Source organism: Amphiura filiformis, chromosome 9 (genome assembly GCF_039555335.1).
Source record: "Amphiura filiformis chromosome 9, Afil_fr2py, whole genome shotgun sequence".
Classification (NCBI taxonomy): Eukaryota; Metazoa; Echinodermata; class Ophiuroidea; order Amphilepidida; family Amphiuridae; genus Amphiura; species Amphiura filiformis.
The window spans coordinates 59,875,637-59,893,808 of record NC_092636.1 but is presented as its reverse complement, the minus strand read 5'-3'; the positions used below and the strand labels follow the sequence as shown (position 1 = coordinate 59,893,808).

At 35.9% G+C, this 18,172-nt stretch overlaps 1 protein-coding gene across 1 annotated transcript in view; it reads left to right on the top strand.

Moving 5' to 3' along the window:
• Nucleotides 1–17,539, top strand: part of LOC140161239 (carbohydrate sulfotransferase 15-like) — a 69,912-nt gene extending 52,373 nt beyond the window's left edge. The window contains exons 5-8 of the mRNA XM_072184697.1: nt 12,170–12,326; nt 12,815–12,956; nt 15,099–15,252; nt 16,115–17,539. Of these exons, the coding sequence (XP_072040798.1) occupies nt 12,170–12,326; nt 12,815–12,956; nt 15,099–15,252; nt 16,115–16,317 (656 nt within the window). The 3' untranslated portion in view covers nt 16,318–17,539. The remainder of the gene's footprint in view (nt 1–12,169; nt 12,327–12,814; nt 12,957–15,098; nt 15,253–16,114) is intronic.
• The last annotated feature ends 633 nt before the right edge of the window (nt 17,540–18,172 follow it).

The window sequence follows — 18,172 nt, the reverse complement described above, 5'->3', positions numbered from 1 at the left end:
GAAATTTCCAGTAACTAAATAGCGCCACCAATTTTGTCATTAATAGGCACATTTTATATCCGAAAAAGCTTTAAAAAATGCTATAAAAGTGAATAATTTTGTATAAGAGGGAAAATAAAAGTTGCGAATGACTCAAAAGCATCTGTATACATTAGCATGATATCACGTTTAGCCGTTTAAGCCTAAATTTGGTTGTACATTATGTTTTGTTTGAAAAACTAATAAATGATCCCTTCAAACAACCGTGAGAAATGAATTTAATACTCGTCAAATCATTATCGCTTTTAGAACGGCATGCATCGAATATAATATTTGTAAGGTTTACCGATTTTTAAAGTTCCTTATGTTTCAAAACCTGAGGGTAGGGGACAGATGTGTGATTTTCCTGCTTGAGTGAAATAATGGCTTACACCACTAACGTGAGGATACATACGACCTGTACAAAAAGACGTTATCTCTTCAGAGCTAAAATTCCAGAAAAATGTGTTCGAACACCTACTTTAATTTCCATCTAATCCCATATTCATCATAGTATATAAGTGCGAACGCTATATGAGTCGGCTGGAAACTAAGACTTACAATAGTGTTGTCTCATTGTTCATCTTACACATCCCCCCTTCACTTTCCCCAGCGAACAATGTTAGTTGGGAGAAGATATGGTGAAGATAAGCATATTGGGTATGCTAATATTGTACAGGAGAAAAGGGGATACTATTCCCAATAAGGCATTTAAAGTGTTAATTTCTAAGATTGTATCTCCCTTTGGACTGTGAAATAAAAGAGGAGTGCCACTTATTTCAAACATGTTAAATGCCAACGGATTTGTGATGAGGTTTATGCGGGGATTAATTGAGGCTGCTGTTACGTACTTATTGTTAATATGCTATTATCAAATGATCAAAATAGCTCAAAATAGCATATAATTAGGATCCTCTCAGAACAGTTTCTCGGTGTTAAAATGAACACCCTTGGTGTCACTTTTGACACCGCAGTTGTTGCAGTGTGTAAGGATAATTTATTAATATTAATTTGAATGTCAACAGTGATTAATTGATTTTGCAGCAAGTAAAACATATATTGATTTCGGTTGCCAATGATCCAATTTAATTCTAGGCAATAAAACAATTCAATATTTCTATACAATACTAATCGAAATGGAAGTCACGAAATGGAATGTCAGTACATAAATTCAACACTGTCCCTGTGTGAAAAGGGTTAATCAAAGCGGCAAGGCAGAAGCCTGACAGAGAGATGTCAACCGGGGCTGGCAAGAAAATTCGAAATTTAACCAAAGGAACCCCTCCCAATATCCCACAGAAATGTACAAAAGTCCAGGAAAGTACAGATTGAATATACTTTTTGCACGCAATAGGGCGAAAGGTCCACATTTTGAAAAGTGAAACATTTTACGTAAGTCTGTATGAGTATAATCATAAACTGTTGAAAAATGTCAGCCTTACATGTAGAAACCAATGATTATTGGCCAAAAAAAGTAGAAACCAAATCAATATTTATTTGACCAATTATTTTAAACTGTTGTGATTTGGTAGTTCACAGCATATTACGAATGGTATTGAGCTATAGCAAAAACTGCATAGCAATTTGCTCAATTCATAGCGATCGTGTAGAAGAATTTAAATATGATGGATATACTTTTAAAGGTGATGCAGTTCTTGAGTTACGTTTTAAAGAGGGCTGAAACAACAACACTTTTGTAAAACGTACATAACTCATTAACAACAATAAATTAAGAACGTTTGCAAAGTATACGATTTGTAGAATGAACTTTTGCAAAACATCAAGGTGTTAATTTTCAATAATATATTGATCTAGATAATGAAAATCGATTTTAGGTTGCTTCGACCAACAATACCTCGTCTACCCTTAACACCACAAAATTTACAAAAGCAATTAAAGTGCAAATATTTAAGTTAACTACAGTGACTTTTAATACATTTATATCTTACAAATCCGTATATCCTTTAACATCCTGCTGTGAATATTAAATATATAATTTAGAGCATAAACATCACGGTGTTCTACTATTACTGACACGCATTAAAAACTTGTTTTAAAAAACAGACGAGGTTATTCTTAATCATTCACATCTAAGCCTATTTACAAAGTAACTGTGACACACTCTCAGCAACTTCTAAACCTAAGGCACTACCAGACCCTGGCATAACAAATTGCAAAGAGACTGAATTTACACTCAGTTGTTTAGTGACGAGCGATTGACTTTTGACAAATGAATAGCGCAATTTCTTCCAACACAACAGAAAACAGGGATTTTTCTCGACACGGACTTAAAAAATCCACTTTTTTTCTTAAATTAAAAAAAGGGGGAAAATGGAGAAAAAAAAACATCTGCAAATTGCAACAGATTTTGATGATTTAGGCTACTAGCTCTAGAGTTCTGGCTATAAGACATAAGGTTAGGGTTTGAAATTATGATTTAGGGTTAGGGTTTAGATTTAGGGGTATGTCATAGAGTTAGAGTGTAGGGTTATGATTTAGGTTAGGGTTTAGATTTAGGGCTCAATGCTCTAGAGTTAGGATTACACCCCCTGTATAAAACATTGTCACAGGTACATGTATGCATGGCTGCATATTGCCTGGCTATAGTGCTATGTAAACAATGACATGTATCTGTGTGTTGACACTGCACGAAAAGGTGTGAAGTGGCTAGAGTTCATGTTGGCTATTACATAACAAAGCTAATACTGATATAAATTATGGGAAAGTCAATTACTTTGAAATGTAAAATTTTAAACTTAGAACAATTTTGTTGGTTTTCATTTTGTGGCAAATTTGCACTCATTTTAAAATAATTGTCACTCTGACTGTGTGTGTTTTTGTTGTAAATCCACAGGCCTTTTGCCAATGACTGGTAGTACGTCAATGTTTTCCGAGTCGTAACATTATGCGGCATGTTGAACCGTAAAATTGTGCGTATTTTCTACAGAATGGCGCAGCACCTTTAAACGAGTCGTAACATTACGCGGCATGTTGAACCGTAAAATTGTGCGTATTTTGTACAGAATGACGCAGCACCTTTAAACGAGTCGTAACATTACGCGGCATGTTAGACCGTAAAATTGTGCGTATTTTCTACAGAATGACGCGGCACCTTTAAAAGAGTCGTAACATTATGCGGCATGTTGAACCGTAAAATTGTGCGTATTTTCTACAGAATGACGCAGCACCTTTGAAAGAGTCGCAACATTACGCGGCATGTTGAGCCGTAAAATTGTGCGTGTTTTCTACAGAATGACGCAGCACCTTTTTTTGAGTCGCAACATTACGCGCGGCATGTTGAACCCTTGAATTGTGCGTATTTAGCAGATATGCTCATTATGCACTTACTCGATTTCACATTGCTATGGCAAGCTATTAATAGCATTTATAGGGGGGGGGGTCAGAAACCTATAAGCTTACCAAATATTTGTGTTCAGCCCTGTCATACCCCTACACGATCCTAGTTTATAATACTCACATGCCTATAGCAGACTTCCAAATGTCCATAAATCCATCATGAACATGGAATTAAACAGGCTTTTATAAATATAATGGTTATCCTATCTGATATCACGTCCATTCTTGTTCATACACTTTGTCATGGAGCTGAATTCGGCAGCCGCGACCTCCACAACCGTATCAAAATAAATTTTAATTTTCCATCTGAAAAATATTATGTCAGTCTGATCGCAAATAATTATAATCATGCATTATAATTAAAAGCAAAACAAAATCACCAAAATGCAGATTGTGCTTCAATTCAATGAGTTTAAATTCTGCACTATAACGAGTTGCACAACTTTTGCATTTCCGGTGTGGACGAAGCTTGCCCATTTCACCCCCCCCCCCCCTTCACTTGCTTTTAATACGCTATACGCACACCATTAAATTCTTTAGAGTAATTGCAAAGATTTGTGCCAAGTCTACATATTTTACAATAAGCAATGAACTTTTTAGACTGCAACAAGCCTGTTTTAGGCTGATTACATGTCTGTCCTTTAAAAATACAAACTTTTTTTCATTTTTATATGATCAAAATAAATTGCAATTTTTAGGTAATTTTTTTGTTTCGATTTCAAATCTGGACATTTTTGAGTCCGTGTTGAGAATAAATTCTGTTAGAAAACGGTTTACCTCATTGGTCAACATTAATCGCTCGGCGCTCAGCCATTGGGTGCCAATTCAGGTACATTGATAATATAAGGCATCATTTACCTATCGTGATTAATTTCTGAATCCAAAATCATTTATCGTATTTAAAGATCAAAGGTAAAATTAAGTTTCATTTATAACCGGGCACTGTGAACTTCCTATGTAATTGAGTTAGGACCAACACCATACCAAAATTAACATTCGAAAAAATTAAAAGAATTTTCAGCTGAATTTAGATGTTGAAATCGGGAACACTCACGGAGTAACATCACACAAATTAAAAACGTGACTACACTTTCCCTCCTCCAGTTCCTCTTGCTGAATGGATTATATGGATATTACGTGCATTTAAGCTTCCAAATCTTCAGTGGTATCTTTACATATTTCAAATGTTGTAAACGCTGTGCCCATAATTAACATGTCATAAGCACAATCCCATAGAGAAGCGTTTTGAATTCAATATAATTCTCATTTCACGTCGTGATTTAGAAAATCAATCAAAATGAAATTAGCGTAGTTGTGTATGGTATAACATAATGACGCTTCAGGCGTCAATTATGTAAGGAATACGGCCAAAATATTTGAAATATGAATATATTATTATTAAATTGATATACTGGGTAATATACACTACAATAAAAGTGACATTACGAACACGATTTATATGTACATGTAGCAGACATAACACAACATTTCTAATTCCAACCAAAACAAAACATCATCTCTATTTCACTGGGTAAAATATCGGCTTTCCATTGCTACCAACATCTCTTAGTTGATGGCGAAATAGCGGAAATGAAGTTGTTGATTATACCATCTAGGTTTCAAAGGCAAAAGGAGGTGTTTAAAATAGTGACAGAATTGTGTGCTTAACTCCAGAAATGAAATTAATACTCGTCAAATTGTTATCTCTTTTAGAGCGGCATGCATCGAACATAATATATGTAAAGGTTTACCGAATTAAAGTTCCTTTTGTTTCAAAACCTGATCAGGGGACGGATGTGTGTTTTTCCTGAGTAAAATAATTGCTTACACCATGATATCACGTTTAGCCGTTTAAGCCTAAAATTTGGTTGTACATTATGTTTTGTTTGAAAAACTAATAAATGATCCCTTCAAACAACCGTGAGAAATGAATTTAATACTCGTCAAATCATTATCGCTTTTAGAACGGCATGCATCGAATATAATATTTGTAAGGTTTACCGATTTTAAAGTTCCTTATGTTTCAAAACCTGAGGGTAGGGGACAGATGTGTGATTTTCCTGCTTGAGTGAAATAATGGCTTACACCACTAACGTGAGGATACATACGACCTGTACAAAAAGACGTTATCTCTTCAGAGCTAAAATTCCAGAAAAATGTGTTCGAACACCTACTTTAATTTCCATCTAATCCCATATTCATCATAGTATATAAGTGCGAACGCTATATGAGTCGGCTGGAAACTAAGACTTACAATAGTGTTGTCTCATTGTTCATCTTACACATACCCCCTTCACTTTCCCCAGCGAACAATGTTAGTTGGGAGAAGATATGGTGAAGATAAGCATATTGGGTATGCTAATATTGTACAGGAGAAAAGGGGATACTATTCCCAATAAGGCATTTAAAGTGTTAATTTCTAAGATTGTATCTCCTTTGGACTGTGAAATAAAAGAGGAGTGCCACTTATTTCAAACATGTTAAATGCCAACGGATTTGTGATGAGGTTTATGCGGGGATTAATTGAGGCTGCTGTTACGTACTTATTGTTAATATGCTATTATCAAATGATCAAAATAGCTCAAAATAGCATATAATTAGGATCCTCTCAGAACAGTTTCTCGGTGTTAAAATGAACAACCTTGGTGTCACTTTTGACACCGCAGTTTTTGCAGTGTGTAAGGATAATTTATTAATATTAATTTGAATGTCAACAGTGATTAATTGATTTTGCAGCAAGTAAAACATATATTGATTTCGGTTGCCAATGATCCAATTTAATTCTAGGCAATAAAACAATTCAATATTTCTATACAATACTAATCGAAATGGAAGTCACGAAATGGAATGTCAGTACATAAATTCAACACTGTCCCTGTGTGAAAAGGGTTAATCAAAGCGGCAAGGCAGAATCCTGACAGAGAGATGTCAACCGGGGATGGCAAGAAAATTCGAAATTTAACCAAAGGAACCCCTCCCAATATCCCACAGAAATGTACAAAAGTCCAGGAAAGTACAGATTGGAATATACTTTTTGCACGCAATAGGGCGAAAGGTCCACATTTTGAAAAGTGAAACATTTTACGTAAGTCTGTATGAGTATAATCATAAACTGTTGAAAAAATGTCAGCCTTACATGTAGAAACCAATGATTATTGGCCAAAAAAGGTAGAAACCAAATCAATATTTATTTGACCAATTATTTTAAACTGTTGTGATTTGGTAGTTCACAGCATATTACGAATGGTATTGAGCTATAGCAAAAACTGCATAGCAATTTGCTCAATTCATAGCGATCGTGTAGAAGAATTTAAATATGATGGATATACTTTTAAAGGTGATGCGGTTCTTGAGTTACGTTTTAAAGAGGGCTGAAACAACAACACTTTTGTAAAACGTACATAACTCATTAACAACAATAAATTAATAAAGTTTGCAAAGTATACGATTTGTAGAATGAACTTTTGCAAAACATCAAGGTGTTAATTTTCAATAATATATTGATCTAGATAATGAAAATCGATTTTTAGGTTGCTTCGACCAACAATACCTCGTCTACCCTTAACACCACAAAATTTACAAAAGCAATTAAAGTGCAAATATTTAAGTTAACTACAGTGACTTTTAATACATTTATATCTTACAAATCCGTATATCCTTTAACATCCTGCTGTGAATATTAAATATATAATTTAGAGCATAAACATCACGGTGTTCTACTATTACTGACACGCATTAAAAACTTGTTTTTAAAAAACAGACGAGGTTATTCTTAATCATTCACATCTAAGCCTATTTACAAAGTAACTGTGACACACTCTCAGCAACTTCTAAACCTAAGGGGGCTGGCATTTTCTTCGGAAGGGGGTCACAAATATGTCGGTGACCGAGTCAATTTTTTATGACCCCCTATCGCGGGCAAAAATTTTTTACGACCCCCCCTATCGCGGGTCGAAAAATTTTATGACCCCCCCCCCCTTCCAACTACACAGACTCAAGAAAAATTATTCATTGCCGGAACTAAGGCGCGCGAGCGCGTCAAAACTTAAAAGTGAAGAAAGTGTGTGGAGCGCGGTAAAATTTTTATTGTAAGTGTAAAGAAGGCGCGCGGAGCGTGTAAAAATTTTGCATAGATTGTACGCACATTTCGACTGCGAAGTTAAAGAATGCGCGCGCAGCGCGCGAAAATTTTAAGTCACCAGCCCTTAATAATTCTATAACCCCCCCTATTTTGGGTGTTAATAAAATTATAACCCCCTATTTTTGGTCTGAAAATTCTATGACCCCCCCCAGTATTTTTGTGACCCCCCCACTTCCGAAGAAAATGCCAGCCCCTAAGGCACTACCAGACCCTGGCATAACAAATTGCAAAGAGACTGAATTTACACTCAGTTGTTTAGTGATGAGCGATTGACTTTTGACAAATGAATAGCGCAATTTCTTCCAACACAACAGAAAACGGTTTACCTCATTGGTCAACATTAATCGCTCGGCGCTCAGCCATTGGGTGCCAATTCAGGTACATTGATAATATAAGGCATCATTTACCTATCGTGATTAATTTCTGAATCCAAAATCATTTATCGTATTTAAAGATCAAAGGTAAAATTAAGTTTCATTTATAACCGGGCACTGTGAACTTCCTATGTAATTGAGTTAGGACCAACACCATACCAAAATTAACATTCGAAAAAATTAAAAGAATTTTCAGCTGAATTTAGATGTTGAAATCGGGAACACTCACGGAGTAACATCACACAAATTAAAAACGTGACTACACTTTCCCTCCTCCAGTTCCTCTTGCTGAATGGGTTATATGGATATTACGTGCATTTAAGCTTCCAAATCTTCAGTGGTATCTTTACATATTTCAAATGTTGTAAACGCTGTGCCCATAATTAACATGTCATAAGCACAATCCCATAGAGAAGCGTTTTGAATTCAATATAATTCTCATTTCACGTCGTGATTTAGAAAATCAATCAAAATGAAATTAGCGTAGTTGTGTATGGTATAACATAATGACGCTTCAGGCGTCAATTATGTAAGGAATACGGCCAAAATATTTGAAATATGAATATATTATTATTAAATTGATATACTGGGTAATATACACTACAATAAAAGTGACATTACGAACACGATTTATATGTACATGTAGCAGACATAACACAACATTTCTAATTCCAACCAAAACAAAACATCATCTCTATTTCACTGGGTAAAATATCGGCTTTCCATTGCTACCAACATCTCTTAGTTGATGGCGAAATAGCGGAAATGAAGTTGTTGATTATACCATCTAGGTTTCAAAGGCAAAAGGAGGTGTTTAAAATAGTGACAGAATTGTGTGCTTAACTCCAGAAATGAAATTAATACTCGTCAAATTGTTATCTCTTTTAGAGCGGCATGCATCGAACATAATATATGTAAAGGTTTACCGAATTAAAGTTCCTTTTGTTTCAAAACCTGATCAGGGGACGGATGTGTGTTTTTCCTGAGTAAAATAATTGCTTACACCACTCACGTGAGGATATATACGACCTGTACAAAAATGATGTTATCTCTTTAGAGCTAAAATTCCGGAAAAAATTCCCATCTAACATGTCTAATCCCATGTTCATCTTAGTATACTGCGAACGCTATGAGTCAGCTGGAAACTAAGACTTATAATAGTGTTGTCTCAATGGTCATCTTACACATACACTTCTCTTTCCCCAGCAAACAATGTTAGCTGGGAGAAGATATGGTGAAGATGAGCATATTGGGTATGCCAATATTGTACAGGAGAGAAGGGGGACCATTCCCAATTAGGCCTTTAAAGCGTTAGAACGATAACTTCTAAGATTGTATCTAGACTGTGAAATGAAAGAGAGTGCTACTTATTTCAAACATGTTAAATGCCATGGGATTTGTGATTATGCGGTATTGAATTGAGGCTGCCATCACAATCTGTCACGTACTTGTTGTTAATATGCCATTATCAAATGATCAAAACAGCATATAATTAGGATAATGTAAGCAAGAAAGACATAGTACATTCCTGTGTTATGTTAAATAAATTTGCAAAATATATGTGACGTGTCATGTCAAAAACAGACACTTTTGGGCAGGTTATCAATTTTGAGGTTTTTACATATCTTAAATATAGAGATATTTTTTCTCCACAACGCCGTTTTCCAGAAAAATCGGACATTCCTATTAAAGCAAAGATTGAGTTCGTAAGTTATGGTATTGTAACGAAGGCAGATTTTTGGCTATTTCCCCATACGATCCTGTCCGAAAGTGTCTGCTTTCGATATACCACGTCACATATATCTATGTTTAAAAAATTGCATTCGGCTTGAAGAGATCCGTTTATTCATTCCTCGCATATTGTCATGTTAATAACATAATACATTACAGTAAATCACACCATGTTGTGTTCATATCACGAGTCATTAATAGCACTTCCACGAACCTACCGTGACATGAGTTATGCAAGAAAAAGTTATGCATGAAAAATAGACATTTTACATCACCACAAAACACAGACTTTATTCATGTTATTCTGCTGCAATGTTATAATAAAAACAGGTGAATTGTCAAGTGCACTGAAGTGGAATTTAGTATCGAGATGCAACTACACTAATTTGAATATAGCAGTAATGCTTTTATATAATAGAGAGAGAGAGAGAGAGAGAGAGATGTTGTTTCCAAAAATACATACTTTACTCTACAATATTATAATAAAATACTTTAAAAGTAAACGTTCCAGCCAATACGAGTCAATTTTTAGACAGAAACGAGGCCTCCTCCTGATTGTGAACTTTAATCGGGTGTAAACTCACAACATTATGATTATTATAAGTCGCTGAAGAGTCCTTGTACTGATTTGTTGTAGTTAAAACACAGCACAAACGTTTCATCAAGATAACATATCCCTCTCTAAAATTTCGATTAGTTGCCGCGTACAAAGCGCTGTTAATAGAGCTATTAGTGTGAGCCAAGGCAATGGAAAGAACAAAGAACCATTGTGGCCAAGTACCTTTAAAGTCAAAGATAACAATTGTAGCATATGGAGTCCACATCAACATAAACAACACCCATATAGATCCTATTGACTTCAATAAGCGCATATCTGTTGTTTTGATCTGGCTCATTTGGCGATCCGATCTGGATAAATTCTTCAAGCGCTCTTTGCTTCTTTTTGCGAAAAAGAAAATTCGCACGTAGCAGTAGCTTACAAGAAACATAGGTGTTGAAAATCCGAAGGTTATTAAATACAAAGTGTATCCATAATTTGCAGTGTAATCGAAGGCACAATACAATGCTTTTGTATCAAAAACATGTCTCCCCCATCCAAGAAAATTTGGGAGATCCAGTATGAAGCAGAAAGTCCACATCGAAGCCACTATGAATGGTATTGTTTTGCGGTTGTAGATCTTGTGGTAGGTTAAACGATGACAAATCGCCATGTACCTGTTTAAAGATATGGCTGCGATGCTCCAGATAGAACAGGTACAGCTGATGATACAAAGAGCACCAATGGTGCCACAAATCATTGGATATCTGACGAAGAAGTTGCCATCAAGTACCCCAACGACTGAAAATGGATTAATAATAGCTGAGACGAACAGATCAGCAATTGCTAAATTACCAACGAAGACGTTGCTGAGAACGCGGAGTCTTTTGTGTACAAAAAGTGCACCCAACACTAGGAGGTTTCCAACGGTGCCAAGAAATGACGCAGAAATAGTTACTAGAAGATACCCGATAAACCAGGGGTTGACGGAGGAGGCTGTGGGCTCAGAATCTACATACAAACCTCCCGCATCAGTCAAAACTTCTATTGATCTTGAATCTGATGATGTGGTATTCATCATGAGCTGTACTTTTGAGAAGTCACCGCATACATTTCTGAAAATGTATTTTACAGTTTGATACAGTTTATCTTATGCACAAATGTCACATGAAAATATGACAGCTAGCCACAGTAAATGTACGCGTTCTGTTTCTCTTGTTAACGGTAGTAGAAACGTGACTGTCGTTTCCTATTCCACTAATATCCTGTTATAACTAAATTATTAAAAGAAAATTGAAAGACGAACTTCTAAACGTCGTGTATAAGCTTGAAGTGGCCAATTACTGTTCGTTCAGACGTTTTGCTCTGTACACTATCAGCAACCAACAATATTCAGATTCAGTGATATTGTGGTAAAACGTCCACATGTTGCCAAAACCTGACAGAATCATGTCAGTTAAGAATAGCTTGATAAATTGAGTACTAGCAACATCAGGCCGAGTTGATTTGGTTTTGTGTGAATTCAATTTAATGGTTGCCAACCGAACGGTAGTTGCTCGATGTGAAGTGGAAATAACGTGGTTGTTATGTTGTAGTCACGATCTAGGGTATATCAAAGAGGAGGAAGAAAATTATTAACGAGATGTATTGGCGCGCATGCATTGGTGGCAAGCGTTATATCACATCAATTTCATATAGTGTCCCTGTTGAAATTTAAATTTAAAACAAAAACAGAGTGAAAAAAATTTAATTTGAAAGAATATTTGTTTGTCCTAATCGATTCATTCTTAACGATTAATATCGTAAGAATGTGATGATTAATTGATTACCAACAAAAATACCAAAGGTTTTTCATAAAATTTGTATTTTGCGCCATACATGATTGACAGAAAAGTTAAATGAAGAATTCTGCTCCTTTCTGTAATATTGCAATTATGTAAGGATAATAAATCACCAAAGATAATAATTTCCAATGAACTGTTTGCTCCTCTTGTCATATTTGCATTCCAGGTGACGGATCAGCTTCCACGTTATGGGATAATCATTTGATATTACATGCATCGAGTACCAGCGAGAATGGAGAATTGCCTTTTGTTTGGGCAGATGTCATACATTGTATTCAACCGGGGGCTAAAATTATCGCTATATTGAGGGAACCAGTTGAAAGGTAAAAATCGTGGTGATGATGATGTAATACAAATATGAAATACATTTTGATCTTAGATGGCTCTTGCTTACTACCGATGGTTAGTTACAGTACGAGCGTACATAGCCGTCTTAGTACTTGTTCAGTGCCTTGTGTCAGTGGTGTGTAACGTGATTTTGATTAGTTCTTCCATTCTATTCTTTCATTTATTGCAAGCGTGTCGTGGCCTTCATAACATTGACAGAACTTGTTTTTTGTGTTGCGGTCTTTTCAATCATAAACCAATCGGCAATCTTGAATCCTGACAAATAACGTGATAAAAACCTGAATGTGTATGCGTGTTTGTAAAGCGTCAAGGTCAATTATTTTTCAAGTAATTTTATGAATTGAAAATATATACAGAAAATAAAAGTCGCTTGTCAACATCAATTATATCATCTGTAGAATCTTGATAAATTTAACATTAAAAACTATTCCTTTTACTTCAATAATATTTGTTTTCAACGCAGAACAATATCGTCTTACTTCGCTTTTGGCGAAAATCAATCCCCTGAAGATTTTCATAGTAATGTAGAGAAAGAAATCAACCGGTTCAATGATTGTTTGAAGACAAGAACTCTAAGGACGTGTGCAAATCTATCGTATTACCCGGTAAGATAATACTAATGAACAGATGCCTTTAGCTTTAGCCATGATAACTATAGAATATTTACTGAGTGCAAACCCGTTTATACAGTGTAAAGTGTCTCGGTAAAAGTTGCTCATGTACATACAATGTAACGTGTTTTGGTAGAAGGTTCTTGAATTTAGATCTAGACAATCTCCAATAGTGGAATGCACAAGGAATAGAGACACGATTGTGTCTTGCCTGAAACTTGTTTGAGACACAACTCCTGCAATACACAAACTAAATCACTTCTCTATCATTGTCTATGCAAGACATCTTGCACAAAGTCACGTCTCCATACAGGACACGTCGAAAGTGTGAGACATATCATTTGAAGCCAGTTTTGAGACACATTTTGATGTTGTGCTTTCTGGTTAGAGATGAATAATTATTGCTGCAACACGTGTCTCAATTAATCAAAATTGTCTCAGATTATGTCTTCAACCAAGACAAATGTTTCTATGTTTTCTAATGCTTAAGAACTGTTTATTTGTAAAACACTATTGCCAAAAGCTTTCCAAAGTATGATATTGACATAGTCACATTCCATTATGCCCAGTAAACAAAAATCGAATCCTGCGTCTTACTTCGTAAGATTTCCCCCTCTTTCACAAGTTTTGCAGATTTATAATTTTCTGATCAGTTATTTGTTTTTCATTATAAACTAATATTGAAGCTTATATTTTTCTACTGTATCTTTTAAATAAAAAGCGAACAGTTTATTATGCAAAGAAACGGAAGTAGTCAAAATACCTAAGTGAGCAACGAATGAATTAAAATATTTTCAGTGATAGTATAAAAAGAAAACCATAACACGTAAGTCGTCATCTCACTTGTATGCCAAATGATTACTTATTTCAATGTCAAAAGCGGCTTAACGTGTGTAATGTCAATAAGGCGCAATGTTCAAATGGTGATTGCAATAGTACGGGCAACCCCGAAAACTTTTATGAAAGTAACCCTGATGCTCACAGCTCACATGTGATAGTCTACCACGAAACAGCCGTAACGTCGGCCTCCGGTCAATTTTGTTTTATTTCGTGTTTAAAAAATCTATATCATAATCTTTAAAATGATATATCATTTGACTCAAACGATATCCAGAAGCAGAGTTATGGTTTGTTTAAATTTGCTCCTTCATCAAAAGGTACCTTATTTCGGTGCTACATACTCGTATGTCTCTTTTCCACATTGCTGGTAATAAATAGCAAGCGGTCACTTCAAATCATCCCCAAGTCAACGAGGTCCAGGAATGTCCTCTCATTGTTAATACATACCTAAAATAAAATCCAATGCTTTGTGTCCCACCACTTGAACAGGATTTAGCCAATGCAAACAAAGACTAGAGCTATTTAAGAATTCTATACATAGATAGAATCTTATTATCCTCTTCAACAATAGGATCAATGATTGGTTTAAAAGGTTTGATTGGCATTGGCAAAATGAGATACATATAGCATTAACTTGAGGTGCCTATGAATAGAAAGTTTATGCACATTTTGCACTGTAACTCAGAATATAATTTGCCGACTTAACGGCTCATTCGTGGCGTACGGTCACATATACTAGCGCCAATAGGTAGGCCCTATACTTTTTACTACACTCACAAACAAAATATGCACCTCTTTTGCTACTGGAATATGCAACCCTCGCTGGTGAAGTAGTAAAAGGTTCCGGGTTCGATTTCCCAGACCAATACCGATTTTGTAAATTACCTCATTTGACAGTTGGTGCTTATCTTAAATTCGCGATAAGTTGTGTAGCTACAATTGACTTGTGTTAGGTGTATAGGTAGTCCTGCCTAGAGAGTGACTCGTAAATATAGTCTAGCATCGAAATAATATACTATCCAGGGTTGCCAAGTAGTTAGCGTGTGGTGTGTCAAATTACCGCAACGTCGGTCATATGACTTTCTATGGGGATTGTCCAAATGCCATTATAACTATATCTCTCCGATCCCTTCTCTTGTTCCCCCAATATTATATTTGCGGTCTCTGAAATCCAGTACCTGTCCGCTGCCAGTTAATTGCCCTTTGAGTTACCCCTTGGCTTCAAAATCTAAGTTATATCAATATTAAATACATTTATCTAATGTATTTGTTAAAACATTTGCTTGCTTCATACAGAGAATACAAGTAAGCGTGTACATATCACATATCAGGGAGTGGTTAAGAGTATATCCCCGAAAACGAAAACAAGTACTGATACTACGAACAGAAGATTGGCATAATCGACTCAAACTACATTTATTACCAAAAGTCTTCACGTTTTTAGAAATAAGTAAGTTGGGGTGTGTGTGTTAGGGAGTTTGGATATGGGGTGTGCTTGGTGTGTGTTTTACCATGGAAAGTGTGGGGTTGGTTTAATAGAGAACATAGCGTCTATCAAGGTATAGGAAAATCAAAATTGTCATCAGGTGGGGGTGTATGTGTTGCGTGTGCGTTTCTTACTATAGTACTGCAGGTTAATCCATTTGATGGGCAAAATGGGACCCAAGGTCATACAAGCTACATAATTGGCACATACATTCCTTAAAGGGTTATGAAAAAAACCATTAGCCAAATTAAAATGCAATATGGCCACCATTTTTTCAAGATGGCCAAAATTTACAGTTACTTTCCCTTTAAATCATTTATTAGGGGAAAATGTTAGCCAATTCAAAATCCGAATTGGCCGCCACATTGTCTGGTCATTATTTCGTCATTTAGAGACGGCCATCTCCTAATAAAGGAACCCATAAGGAGTGTATGTGTTAATTTTATTGCTTATGACATTGGGTTCGATTGTGTCCCTAATCTGCAGAATTACTTAGGAACCGTTTGAAATAAGGTGATCAAGGTATAGCTTGCTACAGGAAAAATGACCATTGTTTTCAATGTTATGTATTATGTATGTGGGCTGGTGGGGTATTGATGAAGGTAGGGGCCTGGGTGCGTGGGTTTTGTATGTATGTAGGAATATTATACATATTAGAATAATGTTTACTGTGGTATAATCTGGTATATTAAAATGGGCATTTGTAAATATCGGACATATGTGTGGGTGGTGCACACATAAAACAGTGTAAGATCATTTATTTGATTAACAAGTAAGAGCAGTTGTGAAAATAAGAGTTTTTTTGTTGGTTGTTGTTTTACAATAGATCCGATGACAGAGAAGCAACTGAGACCACTGTGGGCAGAGGCAAAAAGCATACAGAACAAAGAAGTCTCTAAGCATGGCGAAAGGAAATTTGGCACTATACTTCAGGAAACCAAACAGCTGTTACGAAATTTCTACCGGCCGTACAACGAACAACTCGCTGAATTTCTTGAAGATGATAGGTTTCTTTGGAAAAATGATTAAAGTTGTTTTCATTGTGACTACTGGGTATTTTACTAAACTATAGCCATATCACAAAATTTAAAATCGGACTTCATCAGGCAACTGACCAGCTGGTACTTGAAAACGACAAGGATAAATATTTATTTATGTCATGATTAGTATTTATTTATTTATTTGAATCAGGACAACAGGTGGCGCAATGGTGATCTCAGCAAAAAGCTCCCCTGTTTATAGTGATAAATTCATTGAGTGATCGTTACTTTAAAGATCAATAGGGTTGTCTCAATCAGCATATTTATAGGGAATATACTGAGTTTAGAGTACATCCTTATTCCTTGTATGTATACCGAAACTCTTACTGTTTATAATGAGACACAGTTACCACGCAAATCCAGTACTATTAAACTACCATTACCGTACATTTTGCAATGACCCCGAGGTCACACGGGGAATGTGTAGATATTGTAGCGCGAGCTATAAACAGTCCATTCAACAGTATAGCGGCGAACAGATAGCTTCTGTTTTGATACCTCATGGGACACAGCGACATCGCCTGGTAAATAATTACATTGTACAGTAGGGAACTTAAATCAATACCCGGGATCAATACACGTGTATCCGCTATGCACGATTTGATATTCAGACGTTAAATCTTTGGATACCGGGGTAGAAAATGATGAATATCTCCTGTAATTTTTGGTTTCTAAAGAAGCCAATTGTAAGGCTTGCACTTAAATAATTACATTGTACAGCAGGGAAGCTAAATCAATACCCGGGATCAATATACGTGTATCTGCTATGCATGATTTGATATTCAGACGATAAATCTTTGGATACCGGGGTAGAAAATGATGAATGTCTCCTGTAATTTTTGGTTTCTAAAGAAGCCAATTGTAAGGCTTGCATTTGAATATATGTATTAAAAGAACATGGTAGTCGTTAGCGAGCGTATTGACAAACAACCGTGCGTTTTGAAATCAAAAATTGACAAAAAGCCCATTATGCGTCTCAAAACTATGATACAGGTCGGAACAAAATGGCCAAACGTGGCTGTTGAAACAAGTGGATTCGATCTACCATCATATCGATTTCTGCCATGAAGATATCGGGGCGATGACACTATGTGGGGCTAAGGAGAGTTTTGAATTGTCTGTGCGTATCCAACGTATCATGAAGATGATGGTACTTCCGGTAGTACAGTACACAATTTATCCTCGCAAATATCTCGTGCCAATATCCTTAGATTACAAGGATATCATTTACGGTACATGCCGTTACGGATAGTGTTTGTAGTTTCCGGATAATTTGAAGGATTTATACGTCAATGTACCGTGTATCTACTACTCCCACTATAAACACACTGATTGTTCCACATAACCCTCCCCTTTTCCCACCAATTATTATGTTGGGAAGAAACACCTTGGTCTGGGGCGGACATTTTAAAAATGAATTTAGAAGAGCAGCAACGACATCACTTACATTAAATTCCAGATGTTAAATCTACATCATATGCAAAATTTGAGGAAATTCGCACGAGTCCGTTTTATTTTAGGGCCATTTGTCTATAACTGATCTTTACATGTAGCCCTATGGAGAGAGTGCCCGTTGAGGGCGCTATAATCCCCATTTTAGGAACAAAAATGTGATTTAAAAAAACGGACTCGTGCGAAAGTTTTCAGAGTATGTAGTATGAACATGTAGAAATATAATCAAGTAGTTGCCCTACCTGCTCTCCTCAACAACAAAAAAGTCCTATACCTCAATGATAATGAAACCTAGGTGAGAAACTGCGCTATAATATGCTATTAAAGAAAGCAACTGAGACCACTGTGGAAAGAGGTAAAAAGCATACAGACTAAATAAAAAGCCTCAAAGC